This window comes from Lutra lutra, chromosome 16 (genome assembly GCF_902655055.1).
Source record: "Lutra lutra chromosome 16, mLutLut1.2, whole genome shotgun sequence".
Taxonomy (NCBI): Eukaryota; Metazoa; Chordata; class Mammalia; order Carnivora; family Mustelidae; genus Lutra; species Lutra lutra.
The window spans coordinates 59,948,016-59,968,404 of NC_062293.1; the positions used below are offsets into that span (position 1 = coordinate 59,948,016).

A 20,389-nucleotide genomic window follows, 5' to 3' on the forward strand; every position below is an offset into this window, starting at 1 on the left:
AGTGGCGAGTAGTGACCGTTGGTTAAGTGTATGGGGAGCAGGTGCGCCCCCACGTACTGTTGGCAGGTGCGCCCTGTGCAGAGTCAGTTGGCCAAACACACGCCCTAGCTGGGCTTGCACGTCAGATAACTTAACACTTAAGAGGCAGTCAAGAGATGTGGGAAGATTCATCCTGACTTTAAGAAATCCTTGATCTTGTATGGCTACCGTGTACTCTGGCTATTTTCCTCCTCTGTTAACTGTTTCTGGAATGTTTACTTTGTGCAAGTGTTGGACTACTAGGTATTTTCAGTAGATTGTCTTATCATTAAAGCAGCCTTCTGAGATGGGTGTTTCTAATCCCGGTTTTGTAGATGTGGAAACTGAGGCCAGAGAGGTTAAATTCTTTCATTAGCCAGTGGTGAAAGAGGCTCAGCTTAGCGTTAGAACTACGGCCTTAATCACTGTCTGGTCGGATAATTAAGTAAGTAATGGCTTTGTGATACCCTGTATACCTTAACTTTTATGTTTATTAAAATAATTCCATTTTGGGGACCCCTGGGAGGCTCAGTCACTTGAGCGTCTGGCTCTTGGTTTCGGCTCAGGTCATGATCCCAGGGTCCTGGGATGGAGCCTGGCATCAGGCTCCCTGCTCAGCCGGGGTCTACTTATCCCTCTGCCCCTGCCCCAACCCCCACTCGTGCGCCTGCTCTCTCTCAAATAAGTTTTTAAAGAAATGTTCATTTTTTCTAAGTTAACATTTTAAAATTCAGGGCTTCATTTCCTCACTAGAATGTTAACATCGTAAGTGTAATGCTTTATTGCTTCCTTGGGATGCCAGCCTGACCCACACAGATGCTAACGGGAAGGCTTTCCTCTCTCCCTCTCTCCCCAGAGGACCTGAAGAGGCAGAATGCGGTGTTGCAGGCGGCACAGGACGACCTGGGGCAGCTGCGGACACAGCTGTGGGAAGCCCAGGCAGAGGTGGAGAACATCAAGGCCATCGCCACGGTCTCTGAGAACACCAAGCAGGAAGCCATCGATGAAGTGAAGAGACAGTGGAGAGAAGAGGTTGCCTCGCTTCAGGCTGTGATGAAAGGTAAAGACCGAGAACGTTCCGGGAGTGCCGTGGTTTCCTGAGCTCACCGCAGCTGATGGCGGATGGCTGGGCGGCGATCCCACAGGGTCCTGAGCTCACTTATGGCTTCCTGCATTGCTGTCGTCAGGGGCGCCATCCTCCCTGGAACGAGGGGAGGCCCGTGGTGCTGTCCTCGGCCTGCCATCCTCCTCTGTCCCGGGTTTGGGACTGGGGGCTTATGGGGGCATCTGTGGGGCTGCGTTTCCCCGGGGTTGGCAGTGGGGCCAGGCCGGGTGTGTGGGAGGAGCTGGCTGCGTGGATGCGGGGCATGTGCGGGGCATGTGCGGGGCGTGTGTGGGGTGGAGACCTCCCCGGGGTTCAGGTCGCTGCTGACACTTCCCGGCTGTGCGTGCAGTCCAGCGCGGCCTGGAGTTCGCGTTTTCAGGGGAAGCTAGGATTTGATGTGCCCCTTCACCGTGGTTTCCGAGGTCGGAAGGTGCGGGCCGGAGTCCGCGGGCTGGCCGGGCTGCCAGCCTTTGAGTCTGGGGTGAGGGAGCAGCCGCGGCTTGGCCTGGCTGCTGTTGGCACTGGTGCTCCGTGACTCCTGCCTCTCTGGCCAGATGAGGGTGAAATGGAGGAAGTTGCCCCTGAAGCTTTGGGTTCCTGAAATTCGTTTCATTCATATTGTGCGTGTGAAATAGTGGTGACTTTCTCTGCCATGTTGGCCTGCGTGTCTTTTTTGCCCTGCTGCTCCAAGAGGCGGCTGGGGACACGAGCCCTGTCTCCAGGTTGGTGGCTGTCCCCTCGGGATGGGTGTAAGCCTCACGGCGGCCGGTGACAGTGGCTCACCCTTGCAGGAGTCCCGTTCCTCCCTCAGAAGCAGCAGCCTGGAGGCAGGGACTCTGGGCCAGTTAGAGCCTCTGCGATGGCACGCGTGTCCCTGGGCCTTCGGTCCTTGTGGTTCTCCATCCCTTAGCACAGGGCTTTCAACACCGTCCTCCTCACGGCTGAAAAGTGGCCGCTGCGCCTTCGGTCCACCTCGGAGAAGCAAACGTTTTCTCGAAGCCTCCAGCATGTACCCGTCCCATTTACTGAGGGGCGTGGTTGCCCATAACTACAAAGGCAGCTGGGTAATCTGGTTTCTAAACTGGGCCACTGAGTTCTTAACAGAATTGGGGTTTTGTGGGGCAGGAGCGAGGGATGGAAGTTAGTGGCCGCCAGCAGTGTGTCTCCCGGAATGCTGTACGATTATACCGACGGTGAAGCTGTTTGATGAGGACCGTGTAGACTCCTCTCGGTGTAGAATCCCGAGACCCAGGGCACTGTTGCAGATGCGTATCCCTATCCCCCACATCTGGGGCTGTGGGTGGGGTGATGGTCCTGTTGGGGTCGCAGCCGGAGCCTGTGTGTGCCTGCAGAGGTGTGGCGGAGGCTGGCCCGCTTAGCCGTGCTCTGCTGCTGGGCCCAGCACCAGCGGGGCTGGACCTTCCTTGGGCTTTCCCCGTCCGGGAGGGAACATTCGGCTCCTGCCGGTCACGAGGATTAGATGAGCTTCAGAGCCATCAGCGGAGAGAGAACCAGAAATCTCACCCGTGGGTTTCGTTGTTTTGCGTGACCCGGACCGGGCTCCTCCCGTGGTGCTTCCCATGGTGGGCGCACCCCGACCGCGCTGTGCGGTGCCTCCCGCAGAGACCGTGCGCGACATCGAGCACCAGTTCCATGTGCGGCTGGAGCAGGAGCGTGGCCAGTGGGCGCAGTACCGTGAGTCCGCCGAGCGCGAGATTGCCGAGCTGCGGCGGCGGCTGTCCGAGGGCCAGGAGGAGGAGAACCTGGAAAACGAAATGAAAAAGGTACGAGGGAGTGTCCTCGCGTGCGGGGGCGTCCGATATGGGTGCGCACGTGGTGGCTCTGGTCTGCGACGGGGGCTGCTTGTATGCAGAGTGCAGGGCTTTCTCGCCTGACGTGCGGGACAGCCATGCGGCCACCAGCCTCCTGCCTCTGACACGTGTCCCCACCGCAGCTCTGCTGGTCACCTGGCCCCACGCGCGTGTCTCCCTGTCTGTCGCACACACAGTTCCCCTGTGTGTCGTGTGTGCTGTTGCTGCCTCTCTGTCCGCGCTGGCCGGGGAGCTCCGCGGGGGCGGGAGTCTTGGTTGTTGGTGGAGCCTGCGGACTCGTGCTTGTGTCTGGCACGCCAGCGCCGCATGAGTGTGAGTAGGTCTGACCCGGACCTGGACACCAGATGGTGGTGATCTGTCTTTCCCAGCACGCGGTGGTTCCCGCGTGAGGACTGCGCCGCCGGCCACGCTGAACACAGTGCGGCGGGTGCCTGAGCTGGGCGGGAGGGCCAGAGTTCCCCCTCAAGAGGAAAGCCGGAAAACTTTTTGGCCTGTGTAGTTAGATGAACTTTCCCTTTACTAATGGAGGCACAGTCATGTATTGTAAGGCACATATTATGTAAAATAATGGCTGGAATTGGATTTTTTGATGTCATTCGGATTAATCATTCTCTCTGGTCCCTCAGTCCATACAAGGACACTTTTGTGTTTTTAGAAGGTTGTTTGGTTTTTCTAATAACATAAAAGTCATCTGAGAACCCAATACCCCGAGTAGAAGCTTCAAACATGAAGAATGGTTTTTTCCATTCCATCTTGTTCCAGGACAAGCCTGTAACTCAGCATTTCCATAAGGACCTGAGTGTATTTCGGTGGCTGCTAGAGTCACTTAGTCCTGTGACAGTGTGCTCCATGGCAGGCCCCGTGTCTGGTGCTGTCACTGGGAGTTCTAGCCCACGTCCTAACAGGAGATCATTGTGGTTTTCATTCTTCTGATACGTTCACATCCTTGATTTTCACAACCTGCCACTTCTTGTCGTTCTTAAAATTTGTTTTATTTGTAAGATAAACTTTATTTTTTAGAATGGTTTTTGATTTCCAGAAACACTGTGAAGATAGTAGAGAGTCCCATATGCCCCACTCCTGGCTTCCCCCGTTACTAGGATCTGCTGTCAGTGTAGTTTGTTTGTCACAACTGACAAACCAGCGTCGATTCGTTCTTACTGACCCGAGTCCATGCTCATCAGTTTTTACCTCACGTCCTTTTTTATGTTTACTAATTTATGGATATTATTTCCTTTTTTAATCTATGTTTTTGAGAATGAAAGAAAACAATATGATAGTTTTAGGAGTCATTCTTTGGGTTTGTCTCATTTAGATATCAAAAGTAAAGTATTACATAAATTACCCCTTAAAATAACAAAGATGGAAGGTTTTTTTTTTATAGCAACATAATTTTCCAAAATTTTAGAAAATATGTTGTTGTATTTATGTTTAAAAATGAATCAATCCTTTCATCCAGCCATTTCGTGAGAAATATGGTCTCATGAATTTAGTACTAAAATTATGAAAATGAAAGTATTATGTGTGTTTCCTTTTATATATCGGGTCTTTTCCAGTTAATTGATTTAAAGAATCAGATCTGTTCTAGTGAATCCATTTTCCTACTTCCCAGTTTCTAAGTGGAACATTGGGGAAAATCGTGATGATGACTTGAGATGCAGAGTAGTGTGACGTTGGAAAGTCAGACGTGGTTCCGTTTAGCTGGCGCTCACACGGCACCCGGTAGGCCACTCGCTGTACTGAGTTTCACAGTGGAGGAGTCAGCGTTTCTTGGAAAAGCAGTGAACCAGTAAGTCAGGGTATTTCATTCTTTTTAACCGTAGGCTCAAGAGGATGCCGAAAAGCTTCGGTCTGTGGTGATGCCCATGGAGAAGGAGATAGCGGCTCTGAAGGACAAACTGACAGAGGCGGAAGACAAGGTTAAAGAGCTGGAGGCCTCCAAGGTCGTGAGATGCTGTAGCTCGTTCCCTGAACCCGGGGCCCTGACCTAATGCCATGAGCAAAGTTAGAGTCACTTCGGGGGTAAAAACTGGAATTCAGACTATGTGTCTTAAAATCTTGCTTTCTTTAAAATGCAAAGGAGAAAAACGCTTGGGGAGGATTTTGTCCTGATGGGTGTTTCAGTCGATGACCGGAGCAGTGCTCCTGCTGCTCTGTGAACCACGGTCTTGTTCATGTTCATGTCAGAGCGAGGCCGGGCCTGATTCGCTTTCTTATCGAGGAAAATGAGCTCTTGGAAGTTGATTTCTTTTCCTGACGCAAGTCCCAGAATCGATGGCGTAGAGATAACGTAGTTACAGTGCAGCTGGATTTGTTGGCCATAAAGGTACAACCGAGGAAATACAGAGGGAATGTTGAAAACGGTGATAATTAAAAGAGAGTAGGAAAGAAAGAAAAAAAAAAGATAGTAAACAACAACAACAAAAAAGGTAGTAAACAAAAGCACAGCATAGGAATGTAGGAAGGGGGACTAAACGTCATCGCCTACTAAAGTAGATGGGATTAAAAAAAATATATATATAAATTTGTATTGCTTATAATAGACCGAAAATAAAACTGCAAGGTAAGACTGAGGATAGAGGGGTATCTAAAGACACGCCACCCAAATTCTAACCAAAAGAAAGCTGATGTAGTAACTGTGATATGAAGCGTCCAGGATGTAGGGGAAGGAGTGTGGAGATGGAGTGACCCCACCTCAGAATTCATCAGTGAGCCCTGACGGTCACTCTCGAGGTCACCAGACACACCTGGAAATTCGTGAACTAAGAGGGACAGTTACAAGGGGGAAATTAACGTGCACAGTTCTGGTAGGAGAGTGAGGCTGATCGTAGCCAGTGGTCATGTGAGAAGAGGAAAATGTGAGCAGGAATGTAGGGGTTTGAGCAGTCTGATTAATAACTTAGGCGTAGCAGATTGGTAAGAGAGAGACTGTGTCTTCTGCAGTAGCGGAGGCTCAGCTGGGGACCTTGAGCAACTGACCTCATCTTACTGCGCTTTGCTTTTCTCAGCTGTAAAATGGGGGCAGTGGTACCCCCCCATAAGGCCACTGATAGGATTATGTGAGTCTGCAGGTGTGAAGCCTGGAAGGTGTGCCCGGATAAAGTAACTGTTAGGTTCAGGTGCATGAAGCTTTTCACAGCGTCACAGAGGAAGTGCCGAGAAACTTTGTTATGTAAACTCAAGTCTGTTGTTATGCCAAAAATACTGTTGTGTGAACTGAGCTGTCTGACCACAGGCCATTAAATTATCTCCAGTAAAATGGTCGCTAAAATAAAATGGAGATCAGAAAAAAAAAAACCTCATGGAAAAAGGCATGGTAAAATAGTTAAAGTGATTTGAATGTTTCACTCCAGATTCCAGACAGGCGGACAGTAGCACAGACAGCAGGAATATAGGGAAGTAATGTACTGCAGAGCAGAAACGGTGAAATAGAAAAGCAAAAGAAAAACTGAGAATGTCAGTGTAATGGGAAAAATGGGCAAACCGGTAAGAAAGACAAACTTCCATTAAGACTGATCAGGGGGGCCCTGGGTGGCTCAGTCGGTTAGGCGTCCCACTCTTGATTTCCACCCAGCAAGACCCGATGCAGAGACGGCATCAGTTCTGAATGGGGAGAGTGAGGCTGACGGTTGTTCGTGTAGAAAAGCAAGAGGATGTGCCGGTAGATGTTAGACTCAGTAGCAGTTCAAGAAAGTTGTGCCAACAAGATCAATATAAAAAATCATATTCTCCAGTAATCCATCCAAGTAAAGAATGTAATGGGGGGAAAAAAGTCCCATTTGTAGTAATAAAAACAAAAACAAACGGCTCCTCCCCCCGTCCCCGCCGAAAAACCCAAAATCAACTCTGCGTTGAAGAGTTGTAGGTACCTGAGAAAGTAAATATAAGTGGGTACGATCGTTGTGGAAAGAGCTATGATGAAGGCCCGAGCACATGTGTGTCCCTCAGGGACAAGACAGTGGGCGTCTTATGTCGTACAGCACAGGCAGTGTATCCCCAAATTCATCTGAGTTCAAAAATCCCACTCTGAATACAGTGGGGTTTAATAAGGAGCTTGGAAGGAGGCAGGTTGCCCCTCCTACCAGACGTTAAGACTTACAGTGAAGCCACTGTCATTCAAATGGCTTGTTCCTGGTTTGGGGACAGACAGGGGACCAGTGGAGCAGAATCGAGAGCTCAGCAGAGCCTTGTGTGTGTGAGAGTTTGGTACGGGACGGCTCGCCTTGCGCAGCTGCGGGAAGGAAGGGATTGTTAAAGCATAGCCTTTTTAGGGGCGCCCGGGTGGCTCAGTCACTTGACTGTCCGACTCTTGATCTCAGCTCAGGTCTTGATCTCAGGGTCATGAGTTCAAGCCCCGCATCAGGCTCCATGCTGGCTCTGGAGCCTACTTAAAAAAATAAGTAAAATAGCCTTTTTAAATTGTTTTACCCCCCCCCCCCCTTTTTTAAAGGGAGAGAGCATGAGTTTGGGGCGAGCGGCAGAAGGAGAGAGAGGGAGTCTCAAGCCGACTCCACACTGAGCAGGGAGCCTGATGTGGGGCTTGATCTCATGATCTGAAATCATGACCTGAGCCAAAATCAAGAGTTAGGCGCCCCTACGTAGTTTTAAATACGGAATAAAGTGAAATTAGCTTTCTACCTCATACTTTCCAAAAATTAATTTCAATGAATTAAAGACCAAAGATTGAAAAAAATCTTTAAAACTTTTAGATCCTAAGAAAAGATGTTATTTGGGATAGAAAAACATTTAAAAATTTTTTTTTAAATTTAGGGAGCATGAACAAACGTGAACACGAGTCAGGGAGAGATGGGAGAGGAAGAGGGATGGGCAGACTCCACGCTGAGCTCATGGGGCTCGATCTCCCAACTCTGAGATCATGACCTGAGCTGAAAGCAAGTCGGATGCTTAAGGGACACCACCACCCAGGTGCCCCCAAAATGCTTCTTAAATCAGAGACAGAAATACTGGGAAAGAGAAGTTGGACAGATTTGGCTACACTAGAATATAAATCTTCCTTATTAAAAGATGCTGCAGAGTTTGCACAGAGAGGGTGTGGGCTGCTCAGCGAATGTGCCTGACAATTAGTACCCAGAGTTGGTCAGGGCTGCGCAGTCCGTGAGGGCCAGCCGTGCACAGACCGGTAAAGCATGCGAGCGAGCGGTTCAGCTGGGAGGGAAGAGAGGCGTCCCAGAATGTGGGAAGACCTCGGCCTCACTGCGAGTCGGGGAAGCGTGAGCGAGGGGGACACGTTCGCAGCCTCTCCAGAGTGTAAGTGTCACTGGGCAGACGGATCGCATTTTTCCGCCGTGGGAGTGTGCAGACTCTCGCGCTTTCAGCTGCTGCTGTCAGGTTGGAGACTCACGTGGGGTGCCCACCCGCTGCGGTCGCGGGGACACGCTCACAGCGGCCCGCACCCGTCTGCGGTGCTCACAGCCCCCAGCGCGTCCCGTGCCGGCTACTGTGGCCCACTCAGCCTGTGCCCACTGCTGACCTCTTGTGTTAATGGTCTAGGCGTACCGATGCCTGGAAACAGGTCAGCCGGCATGTTCACGCTGGGGGAAATAGGAAGTTAAAAGGCATGAAAATAACCTTGAAAGTGAAATTAGACATAGCCATCTGAAAACGTGGACTTACATAAATGGCCAAAATTTCGGATGGATAGTATATAAGACAGGGTAAAACAAGTGATTCACACTCTGGGGCAAGACTGTTTTATTTTGGTTATAACTATTTCAGATGTTAGACTATCTTGTTAACATTTGAATATCACAGTTAAACAGAAACAAGGCATTTTTTAAAAGAAGTGATTTTATTTATTTATTTATTTAAAGATTTTATTTATTTATTTGACAGAGATCACAAGTAGGCAGAGAGGCAGGCAGAGAGAGAGGGGAAGCAGGCTCCCTGCTGAGCAGAGAGCCCAATGTGGGACTCAATCCCAGGACCCTGAGATCATGACCCGAGCTGAAGGTAGACACTTAACCCATGGAGCCACCCAGGCGCGCCTAAAAGACGTTGATTTTAAAAAATATTCACACTGGCCTTCAAGTTAGTGTTTATCACAGTACGAGAGTAGTTATTTTTCCTGTCATGACTTCCTCTTTTTTCCGTCCGGTACATGTGTCCATGAAGATGGGCCCTTTTCATAAATTCAAGGCATTTGGAACTATTACACCAGAAGTCAAAGAAAAGCACATTTATAAGAGTGTGGCACTACTTGTTACCTTTAGGAATTAACTACTGTTTAAAGACCCCTGCATGACACAGTGTTACTGAGAATGTGACAAAATTATTCCAGGCACATGCCGCTCTGGGAATGCAGATTAGAGCTGGCTGTTTGGGACGCGAGGGACAAAGCTGCCGCATGTCTTCTCCGTTGTGTACTCACTCAGCGATATGATTACGGAGAACACCGACTATTAATCATGTTGCTTTCCTACTTTTCTATAGCAACTATGTGTTTGTAGTATAACTAGAAATTTCAACTTAACTTTTAAAATTGCACATAAAACATAAATAGACGTGTCAATTACTTTCCAGCGCATCCAGAACTTACCAGCATACCCGCAGCAGAAGTGCCGCGGGTTTTCGTTTCCTAGAACTGCGTTTTGTTCCAGGTTAAGGAGCTGAATCATTATCTGGAAGCTGAGAAATCTTGCAGGACTGACCTGGAGATGTATGTGGCTGTTCTGAACACCCAGAAATCCGTCCTGCAGGAGGACGCGGAGAAGCTGCGGAAGGAATTGCATGAGGGTGAGCACGGGTTCTGTGTCTTTCTAGTCTCGTCTCTAAGGAAAATCGGTACCGATTACAACTAGTAACAAATCCCAGACTCCAGCATAATGGTGATGCACTTGAAGCTTCGTGTGTGGTTCGAATGTTCTCCTGAGGGGCTGGAGCCGTGAGGGCCCCTCGAGATATGTGGGTTGTCAGCATCCCCTCTGTCCTTGAGGACTCCGGGCATGAGCTCTGGACAGAAAGACAAGAGGGCTGGAAGCTCTGCTTAAACGGCTTTTGCCCCCAGACTCACTTTGTTGGAGGTGGGTCAGCAAGAGTGACCGTGGACAGAGGCAGGTGGTGTGTTCCGGCGGCCTCACGTAGCGTCCCTGCTTGTAAGGGACAGTTTTGACCTCTGGCCTTGTGGTGGAATTCCACAGAAATGGACTCTGTTTCCTCTGGCCTAGGGAAGAAGGCTTATCTTTTCCCCATTAAAATAAAGATAGTTTTTTCTTTCTTTCTTTCTTTCTTTTTTTTTTTTTTAAAGATTTTAGTTATTTGTCAGAGAGAGAGTACAAGCTGGTGGAGGGGCAGAGGGAGAGGGAGACCCCCGCTGAGCAGGGAGCTGGACCTGGGACTCGATCCCAGGACCCTGAGATCATGACCTGACCCGAAGGCAGACACTTCACCAGCTGAGCCCTCCAGGCGCCCCTTCCCTGGGGTTCTTAACCTTGTGTCACGGACTCCTTTGGCAGTCTTGTGAAACCCTCTTAGGATCCTGTTTTTAATCCCAGAAATAGAAAATACAAAAGAAAACTCATGCATTATGAAACAGTAATGAAAACGTAAGTGACTGATCTTCCGGTACAGTAACAGTGTGCCGTTCTGTTGATGCGCTCATGGCCAAGGTTTGGTGGCGGGGCTGGTCACGGCTGCAGTGTGGAAGCAGTGTCGAGCGTCGGGGCTGTGTGGGGGTACCTGTGGCCATCGTGTGGAGACGCGGCCGTGGCTCCAGCTTCCGTTGGCTGCCGGGTCGCAGGTGCTGTCCTCCTTTCTGGGCTGGGCTGCCCATACTGCGCGTCTTTACAGGAAGCAGTACATTTCAGGGAGAGGTTAGTGGTCACACACGTCTACCATTTTCTTCCTCTAGATGCATGGACTCCTGAGGCCTTGTGCGCGTTGTGTGTTGTACTGGGAGCCCTTTCACAGGCGAGTGTGGGACTGGGTGAGAGTCTTGCGGTGAATACTGTCAGTCTGTCAGGTGCCGAGGGACACAGAGCCGTTCCGTCGGTAATTGAGGCTTGCGTGTTCGGCGTTTTCCCCCCAAATAGTGGAAAGGTGAAATTCTGTAAGCCCACAGTATTATTTCTTAAAATGTTAGGAGAATAACCCAAAGTTTGAGCAGGTCTTTGGTTTTCAGAAAGCACTTTTCGGATGTGGTGCTGCGTCAAAAAGACACGCAGACTCTGAGAGCGTCCAAAGAAATAGGACTTTCTGTTTAAATGACATGCCCCAAGCCTTCCTAACTATCTGGAAAGTATCTGAGAAGTTTCATTAATGAGCAGGGGCATAATTTCCATCTGGAAACACACACCAAAACTAGTACTTAACGGAGGAGAAGGTACAACGTGAGCAGCCGTGTGACTTACAGCCCGAATTGGGAGAATTAGCCAAGTTAGTGCTGTGGCCTCCCCGGGACCGACTCGCGGGTGCACTGGGAGGGGACCGGGCACAGGTGGGCTTCTTGAAAGAAGGTGTGAAGGGGGGCTGTGACCCACAGGTGGGTGTTTGTCCGGTGGCCAGAGACAAGCCTGATGTTCAAGGCCATTTGCACGTGCTACAGCAAGGTCACGGAGTGGGAGAAATTCGTTCAGCAAAGTTAGGATACCGGGGCAAGGGAGAAGTGGGAGCCAGATTGTGGCCGCCTTAGGCTGATGGCTTGGGATTTACCAGATAGGCGGGAAGGAGCTCATGAAGGGTTTGAAAATGTTTTTCTTTTGGGCTTCCTGCCCAGTGGGGAGCCTGCTTCTCCCTCTGTGTCTGTCTCCCTCCCTCCCTCCCTCTCTCTCATCAATCAATAAATAAATCTTAAAAAAAAAATAAAACGTTTTTCTTAAATAACAACTTTATGGAGATATAATTCACATGCCATGAGGCTCACTCTTTTAAAGGCTACTGTACTCACAGAGCTGTGCACTGTCATCACTGTCTGATTCCACAGTTTCCCAGCAGGACGTTCTGTCCTCATTACTCGTCACTTCCTTTTCTCTCGCTCTCCTAGCCCCTGGCAGCCCTGGTCTGCCTGTCTGTACAGATTTACCTCTTCTGGGCTTCTGTGTAAATGTCATTATACAGCATGTGGCCTTGTGTTTGGCTTTCCTGAAGGACTTGAAACTTGAGAGTGATCATACAGATTTTGTACTTAAGACGTCCGTTTGACAGCAGTGTGGAGGGTAGGCCGGGGCACAAAGACGAATGGCAGGACACGTACCAGTTGTTTGAGTCGTGAGAGCTGGTCTGAGGCTGGTGGCGGACGAGGGCTGTGTCCCCCGCACCAGAGGGAGCTCGTAGCTCCTGTCACAGGGGCGGTGGGTGGGGTGAGGCACGGCAGCCGCAGGGGTTGTCTCTGGTTTCTGGCTTGAGTGACTGGGTGATGCCAGTACAGGCTGGCCAAGCAGGGGCATGTGGGCCGTACCCACTGATACAGAGAACCTTCGCCTTGTCCTGAGCCATCAGAGCTGTGTGGGCTCAGGAGGGACATCTGGGTAACAGACTTGTCAGAATGTCTCTAAAGACACTGAGTCACGGTTATCATACTTGTGGCTTTTAGAGCAGTGTTTCCCAAAGGGTGTTCCCCAGAACTGCCCTTGTCACATGAGTGGCACTGTGGGGAGGACTTGGTGGTCAAAGGAGTTGGGGAACTGCTGTGTTCTGTATCCTCCTCCAGGAGAACACAGGCACGAGCACAGGTGCTGGGATCAAAGTCCTGCAGTGAAGGACCCTGTAAAAATTCATCTAAGCAGGGTTTCTAAAGCTCCTTGGGCACAGAAATCCTTTTTTCACGTGTCACTGTTCCAGGAAGCATGCTTTATGAGCCTGTGCGAGCGGACGGCTGCCCTGTGTCCGGTCGCCAGTGGCCCCTCCGTGCTTGTGCACCACGGAGTCCCAGCTGGGGCGGATCGCTGGCCGGACCTGGTTGAGGGGCCCCGGTTCCAGCCGTCGCCTGCCGTTAAAACCCGGTGTTTCTGATTGGGGGTTCCCAAACAGTGTGTCATCTCTTGGAGCAAGAGCGACAGCAGCACAACCAGCTGAAACACACATGGCAGAAGGCCAACGACCAGTTTCTGGAGTCGCAGCGTCTGCTCATGCGGGACATGCAGCGCATGGAGGCCGTGCTCACGGCGGAGCAGCTGCGGCAGGTGGAAGAGCTGAAGAAGCGAGACCAGGTGAGCCATGCCGCGGATGCACGCCCCCGCCTGCCGCCGCTGCCCCCTCGAAGGCTTGTCCCGAGCCCGCGGGCCTCCACGCCCTTTCCAAATATGCACTAGCTGTGTTGGAGGGATTTTGCTTTTCAGCTTCAGAGAGGGCCTTGTCTGCGGGAAAAGAACCGCTTTAGCCTTGGTCCTCTTTGGAAGCTGCGGGACGCGGAGGTTCACGGTTCTGAGAAGCTCTTTCTCCGTGGCGCTGTCCGGTTCCCCCGGGCCGCAGGATCATGTGGATCCAGGTCCCGTCTGTGGTGACGTGGCTCTGAAAGCCTCGTTGGATGGTGACGGCACGGGACGGCGGCTGCCGCAGACAGGAGTCCTGAGGGTGCCCGGAGAGCCTGCATTCTCCTTACCTTTTGAAACCCTGTCTGAGCCACACGAGCAACCCCCAGATACATCTGAGGTCGCAGATGCTTTGTTGTACACACGAGGGGACGAAGGAGACTGTCCCAGCCCCTCCCTTGGAGGAGCACGTGCGTCTGTCATCCGGTCTTCGTGTAGAGGACGGTCCTCCTGGGCATGTGTCCGCGATTGGAAGCGGGTGTCCGGTTGATTCGTAGTTGGCACAGGGTACGTGGAACTTGCTGTCCTCGGCCCCGCGCTGGAGAGCTGTCACTCGCTCACTGCTGGGGTGGTCACAGTGTGACGGCCTCGATCCGTGGCCCCGTCCCGCGCCCAGACGGCCTCGCAATCTGTGTTCTTTGTGTCTGACAGTGATGTGTCCTCGCTGCCCCATGTGGCGCGGGAGCAGAGATCTCCCGCCGAGAGCCATGTGGGAGCTTTTCTCGGTGCCGTAGACGTTGTACAGACTGCCTTGTAGGACTTAGGTTGGATTTGGGTTCAGAGGTTTCATGCTTTTAAAAATTCCGGTCTTCTAGTTGTGACTCCTCCTCTTCCATGTGTGCGGACACAGCAAGCTCAGGCTCCGGACTGCTGTCTGTGACCACGGTCGAAACGCTGCCGCCTCTCGCTGAAGGCCACTGTTGACGCCCACCGAGGTGTTCCCGCATGTCCGAGCTTGCTAAGGCTTTGCCTCTAAAGCTTCTGTCTTGAGCTCTCAGAGCAGACGCACTGACGCGCCCCAGCTGCGGCGCGGACTGCCGGCAGATCCGAGGTTCAAAGCCCGCGTCCCCCTCTTCCCATGCCTGCCTTCTCAGCCACGGCAGGGCACTGGGGGTCCCCTGTGCCCCCACCAACCCTGGAGCTCCGCCCCACCCCGCCCCTGGTTGGCAGACTTCCCATGCCGACTGTTCCAGAGCCAGAAGGGGTGCTTCTCGGCCCGTTCCCGTTGCCTCTGCAGAGCGCGTGGCGCTGCTCCCGTAGAAGCTCGTGCCCCCCCACCCCCGCCCTGTGAGGTGTCGCGGCCGTGTCCCCACGCGCCAGGCCGGGGTCGGGGGCACTGAGGGGTCTGCTCGTCTGGTCGTGCGGCAGTACATGAACTTCAGCCATTGCTTTTGCGTCTCATGTGAACTCATCCGGTTTCCAGGGGCCACGCCCGCCCGTGTGCTGCCGGCATCGGCAGGAGCGTCTGCGCACAGCTCCGGGGCCCCGTGAAGGACGGGCTGTTTTGTGGAGCTTTCTCTTCGCGCACACTTCTTGGAAGCGGTTTCCTGGTTTCTCCTCCAGGCGAGGCTCCGTGCTGTGGGCCCGCGGTGGGAAAGCCGTTAGGACCCACGTCCTAATGCGGGGACACAGCAAAGAGCCGCCAGCATCCAGTTTTCCCGCAATTCTCTGCGCTATGTGCTCGGAGCGGCCGTGGAATGAGTGAACCGTGAGGTGCAGGTCACCGGGGTGACGTCCGTGTCTGTTTTCCTTAACTTTTAGGAGGAGGATGAGCAGCAGAGATTTCACAAGCGGAAGGACCCCGGCCGAGCGGACGCGGAGGAGGAGGGGAGAGCTCCAGCTGCGTGCGCTTTCCCGCACGAGGAGCCTGCAGCCCAGCTGTCAAATGAGGAGGTAGGGGGACACTGTTGTCAGGGTCGCTGTGGCCACGACGTGGCCGTGTGCGTGCGGGCGCACAGGGCCGAGCGTCCGAGGAGATACAGCGGACGTGTCGTGTGTCCCCACGTCTTCGAGCTGGCAGGGAGTGCTCCGGAGACACTGGTCCTCTCCCGGCGCTCAGCAGCTTAGACACTTGCAGCAGTTCCCGGATCAGAGCAGGAAAAGGGGACTGCAGGGCCGCCTGCAGGATCTTTTCGGGGATGACAGTAACTGGTGCCTGTGCTCTGGGTTTTTCTCTAGAAGACGATCTCACATCCCCACAGCACATGCTTGCGCGTCAGTCGGTCTGAAGCCATGCGCTGTGAGGACAGCGGGTGAGGCCGGCGGCGGAGGGTGGAAGAGGCGGGTGGGGCAGGGAGCCCCGGGCATGGAGAGTGGTGCTCCCGTGGCCTCGGGGCCTCTCATGCCCTCCTGGCGGCGGGGGCCTCCTCATCAGATTTCCTGTCTACAGGCTGTCGGACCGCGGCGCCCCCATCATTACTGTCCCCTTCCCTTGTGGTCAGTGCAGCTGCATCCAGGCCTCCCTCCTCAGAGCACACGGACTCCCGTGACTGGGAGTCACCTCCCACTGCTCGCCGTTCCAGCCACAGTCGCCCTCCTGTTCTGTCAGCGCACCGGGGGCTGCCCCACCGGGCCACCTGCCCTGCTCGCTGACCGCTGAGGTCCTCCCGCTCATCTTCAGGGCGCGGGCTGACTGTTCCTGCCTGCGGGATAAGAGCGAAGGCCCCCAGCCTCTGGGCCCCCAGCGTGGCACAGAAGGGCCTTCACCTTTGGGTGACACTCAGTGCCTCCCGTGCTCCCCGCATCCTCACGGCCAGCCCTGTCCCCCTGCCCTGAGCTCACATGCCTTGCACCCACTGCCCCCAGCCCTGCCCTGCCTCCTGGCCGGATCAGATCAGGATCTGTTCCCGCTTTGAGGGGTTCCATGTGTCTGTGTGGTTGGCACGTGGATGCTCAGCCCCGTGTGATCTGCTTCCTGGTCACTTAGGCTTCCATGTTTATGGATGGCTGGATGTCAGCGTTTTAAAAATATCCTAGTGCATGCTGACAAGGATGATGTAATTGTTTTTCTGCATTCTTTGTTTTGGGTCGTACACTGAGAACCACTTGGCCTGATTCTGCTGTGCATTTTTTAAGCGGTCAGATTCCCAGGAGAGTGTCTCAGTTTTTGGGTACTGCCAAGCATTATGTGTTTTTTGTGTGCAGGAATGTTTGAAAACGTTTCAGACTTTTCAGAAAATATTTTAGCATGAAAACAGGAAAGGGAGATTTGTTATAACATACAGTGAAGCGTTTTAAAAATATTTTGTTTCTGTCTTTGTTGGTCTGTAGTATATATTGTACATAACATTATTTTCTGACATTTGAAGTATATTTTGGATTTTTAGATCTGATCTTTTACGCTTTGTGGAAAACACTTGTATTGAGGCTCATGACGATTTACTTTTGCCTGTTGATGTGAAGTTCGTAGTGGCCGCTTCAGAGACTTAGTTTTATGGCTAAAGATGATGAAAATTTGTAGGACCTGATACTTTCTTTTGCCTGATGCTTAGAGGATCCTTTTTTTCACTATAAAAGCAAAGTACGTTTGCTGTGGGAAATGTGGAAAGTACAGAAAAGTCTTGCGAAATAAGGATAGCTTCTGGGTAGTCCCCCTGCCCAGAGGTGACACCGTGTAGCTCTGCTTCCATTTTCTTTTCTGTTCCCAGAGTTAACATGTGTGTGTTTCTGTTTTCACTTTTTAACCATGACCCATATTGTAACTCTCCATAATGTTTTATGTAAATTTTTTCCACTTTAATCTGTCTGGAGGTTTTGGCACATCAGTAAATGTTTTCCCACAAGCGGTGTTGAGTCGCTGGCATGCAGAGGCCCCATAATCCCATCCCGGTTGATTTGTGCCCAGGCCCGTGGGTCCGCGTCATTGGAAGGAAAGCGTGATGTTGCTCACGGTGTCCCTAGCAGCGAGTCAACGCACACCACGCAGAGCCACGTGCAGACACAGCAATGCTGGGTCACGAGGCAGGAGCGGGAACAGGGATAACATGGGCCCCTGGCGTTGGGGACTCGGAGGGCAGGGGCAGGGCTGCGCAGGGCAGGCGGGTTGGGGGAATCCTGGTAGACTTCGGTGCAGGGTCTTCTCCGTTTCCCCACACCTGGTGCCTGGTTGATTTAGGGTGGGGGCGCACTGGTGTGGGGCAGTGAGGGGAGGTGAAGGAGGCGGCTGGGCTGGACGAGGGATGGGTCGGGTGTATGTGCGAGGCGTGTTCTTAGGGAACTTGTGTATTAATCGTAGGACTCAGGTGGCTTGGAGGGCCAGTCTCTCTCTGGTGGGCAAGGTCCTCAGAATGGGAAAAACATTGTAAAACATAGAAAACAAAGAAATAGGGTTAACAGACTTCACGTGCTCATGTCTCCTGCCAGTGTCCGATGTCATTCTCACTGCAGCCCTCTCAGGCTACTCCTTCCTCTGTCCAGCCGCAGTGTAGACGGAATCAGTGTTTCTTGGGGCTCTGGCCTCAGCAGCCCCTCTGGTCCGTAGACCCACCGTAGGGTTGTGAGCTGCTGCTGTGACTTTAGTTCTCATTGTGGCGGTCACTCTCCGGCCTCTGTCTAAAGCCTTCTGTTCTCTGTGTTGGGTGGGCGTTTCCCCGTGGGCGTCCCCAGCACGGAGCTCCGGGAGTCCTCCCCCGACTCCTGTCTGGCCTCAAGCCCGCACTTCGAGCCCCCGGAGCACTCAGCCCAGATCGCGAGCCTCCCGTGTCATGCCGTGCGGTGTTCTGCTCGCCGGCGTGCTGTTTCTCGTGAGCTGCACACGTGCGGAGGTTGGGGTTTGCTTCAGCTGTGTCCTGAGCACCTGGCTTGGGCCCAGCACACAGCGGACACTCGGTGAATGTCCCGGGACTGTGGAGGGACCACGCGGCGGAGTGGCGTGTGTCGCGTGTGGCAGGCGCATCTGCGACGCACTCGCTACCATCTCTGCAGTGGAGCGCGTCGTCTGACTCGGCCGTGTGTGTTGTCACGTTTCAGGAGCAGCTGGACAGCACCCATGGTTCCGCACACTCGCTGGACGCGGACTTGCTGTTGCCGTCTGCAGACCCGTTCGGCAAGTCAGACGCGGACGTGTTTAAGGACGGACTCAGGAGGGCGCAGTCTACGGACAGTCTGGGGACCTCCAGCTCGCTGCAGTGCAGAGCGCTGGGCTACAACTGCAAAGCAAAATCTGCTGGTAACCTGGACGAGTCGGACTTCGGGCCGCTGGTGGGAGCGGACTCGGCGCCCGAGAACTTCGACACGGTGTCCCTTGGGTCGCTGCAGATGCCGAGCGGGTTCATGTTGACCAAAGATCAGGAGAGAGCCATCAAGGCCATGACGCCCGAGCAGGAGGAGACCGCGTCTCTCCTCTCCAGTGTCACCCAGGGTGTGGAAAGTGCTTACGTGTCCCCCAGTGGTTACCGCCTGGTCAGCGAGACCGAATGGAATCTCCTGCAGAAAGAGGTGAGCCGTCCTCCTGCCTTTCTCCCGCTTGCTCCGGCCGTGGGACACCGGGTGGCCGTGGGATTGTCCATTCACGAGATAGCCCTGGGGTCCCTGCATGCACATGTTGCCGCAAGCGGCCGTCTGCCCGAGTCCCGGGACCCACTGGCTGGTCGCTGCAGCTGTGCGGCACCCCCACCGCCCCCGAGTGCTCCCCAGAGCGGCGCGCAGGCAGTTTTATGCTGGAGGAACGTGCTTGCTCTGCCCTTGTCGCCAGTCTCAGTGTTCTCCGAGACCCCTTCTGTCGTCGCTCCTTGCCATCTTGTCAGCAGTCCGTGCACGAGTGCGTGTCAGGAGGGGGCGGACACCACGGGAGGGAGAAGAAGGCGATGTTTCAGGAGGTTCATTTTCCTCCCGGGCATGTCTGCAAACTCGGACGAGTAGGAGCAAACTTGATGCCTTGCGCAGTGGCTCGCGGGTTCACAGGGCCTGTGTTCCAGGGACGTGGTCCCCGCTCACAGGTGAGGGCTTTGTCTCAGGCCATAGAGTCGTGCAGGTTTTCCCGGTGACCATGCGCAGGGAGACGGGGGGGCCAGGTTCTAGGACTTGCAGTGCTTTCTCTCTCAGAGCCCCGTCTCCAGAAGGGGCGGTTGAGCTCTGAGTGGATCCGCCCCCCTCGGTCGCACGCAGGACGTGTAGCTCACCGGTTAGCAGCTTGTACTTGGAGCCAGGGGAGCGGCCTGTGGGCGCTGGTTCCCCATCCGCAGCCCCTCGTGGACGGCGTGTGTCTCTCGGACTGGCACTGTAGCCTCGTGCTCTCCTGCAGCGTGGTGTCTTGGGGCCCTGGGCGTCCTCTTGTGCTCATGTTGGCGTCCACCATGTCAGAACCCTACCCTGTGTTGCTATAAATCTGTGACGACATCGTTTACCCCGCCCGGGCTGTCTGGGTAGCGTGGGTGGAACGACCTGGGCGGCCTGAGTAGGGTTGTTTTGGTGCCCTCAGGTTCATAACGCGGGGAACAAACTCGGCCGACGCTGCGACATGTGCTCCAACTATGAGAAGCAGCTGCAGGGTGTTCAGGTTCAGGAGGCAGAGACCAGAGACCAGGTGAGCTGCTCGCGAGACCGGAGGGCGGTGGTGTCCTTCCCCCGGATGCGTGGAAATAAGGGCTCCCTTCTCCCTTCGCTTGGGGACATACATCCATGTGACCTCCGGGACGCCCGCTGCATTCCGTGGGGGGCACACCAGGACTTTCTGTCCGCGCTCCCTTGGCTCACCCGCTCCCGTGCCAGCCGGCCGGGCTCTTGGAGGGGCAGTGGCACCCGGGGTCCCGGTGCCTGCCCCTCTGCGCACGGCCGCCGGCTGCTCAGGAGCGCCCCCGCAGAGTGTGTTCCCGCAGCCGGGACCTGCGGGGGGGGGGGGGGGGGGGGGTCGTTCGCTGGTGCTGCGCAGGCCGGAAGCTCCCAGGCGCATCCTCTTAACCCTGCGTGGACTCTTCACTGCTGTCGCCCGCTTCTTGTCACAGACTTGCTGAGTGGATGAGGGCGAGTTCTCGGGGGCAAAGAACTTGAGACCTGACGGATTGTGTGTGGGGATGGGCAGGTCCCTCTCCAAGCACGGCGAATTCTTGAGGACACTTAGGGAAGGGGAGTCTCCGGAGAGTGGGCTTGTGAGAGGACGTAGGAGGAACAGACGATTTTTTCCTTATGTTTCCAAATTATTTGATTATTGTAAAGATTATCTCCTTAGTTGT

At 53.7% G+C, this 20,389-nt stretch overlaps 1 protein-coding gene across 4 annotated transcripts in view; it reads left to right on the forward strand.

Annotated features, from left to right (window-relative positions):
* Positions 1–20,389, forward strand: part of RABEP1 (rabaptin, RAB GTPase binding effector protein 1) — an 88,840-nt gene that overhangs the window by 50,430 nt on the left and 18,021 nt on the right. For all 4 annotated transcript variants that reach the window (XM_047707634.1, XM_047707636.1, XM_047707633.1 and 1 more), the window contains 8 exons: positions 875–1,078; positions 2,747–2,907; positions 4,779–4,898; positions 9,573–9,708; positions 12,940–13,118; positions 14,982–15,113; positions 18,189–18,656; positions 19,639–19,743. In XM_047707634.1, coding sequence (XP_047563590.1) covers positions 875–1,078; positions 2,747–2,907; positions 4,779–4,898; positions 9,573–9,708; positions 12,940–13,118; positions 14,982–15,113; positions 18,189–18,656; positions 19,639–19,743 — 1,505 coding nt within the window. The remainder of the gene's footprint in view (positions 1–874; positions 1,079–2,746; positions 2,908–4,778; positions 4,899–9,572; positions 9,709–12,939; positions 13,119–14,981; positions 15,114–18,188; positions 18,657–19,638; positions 19,744–20,389) is intronic.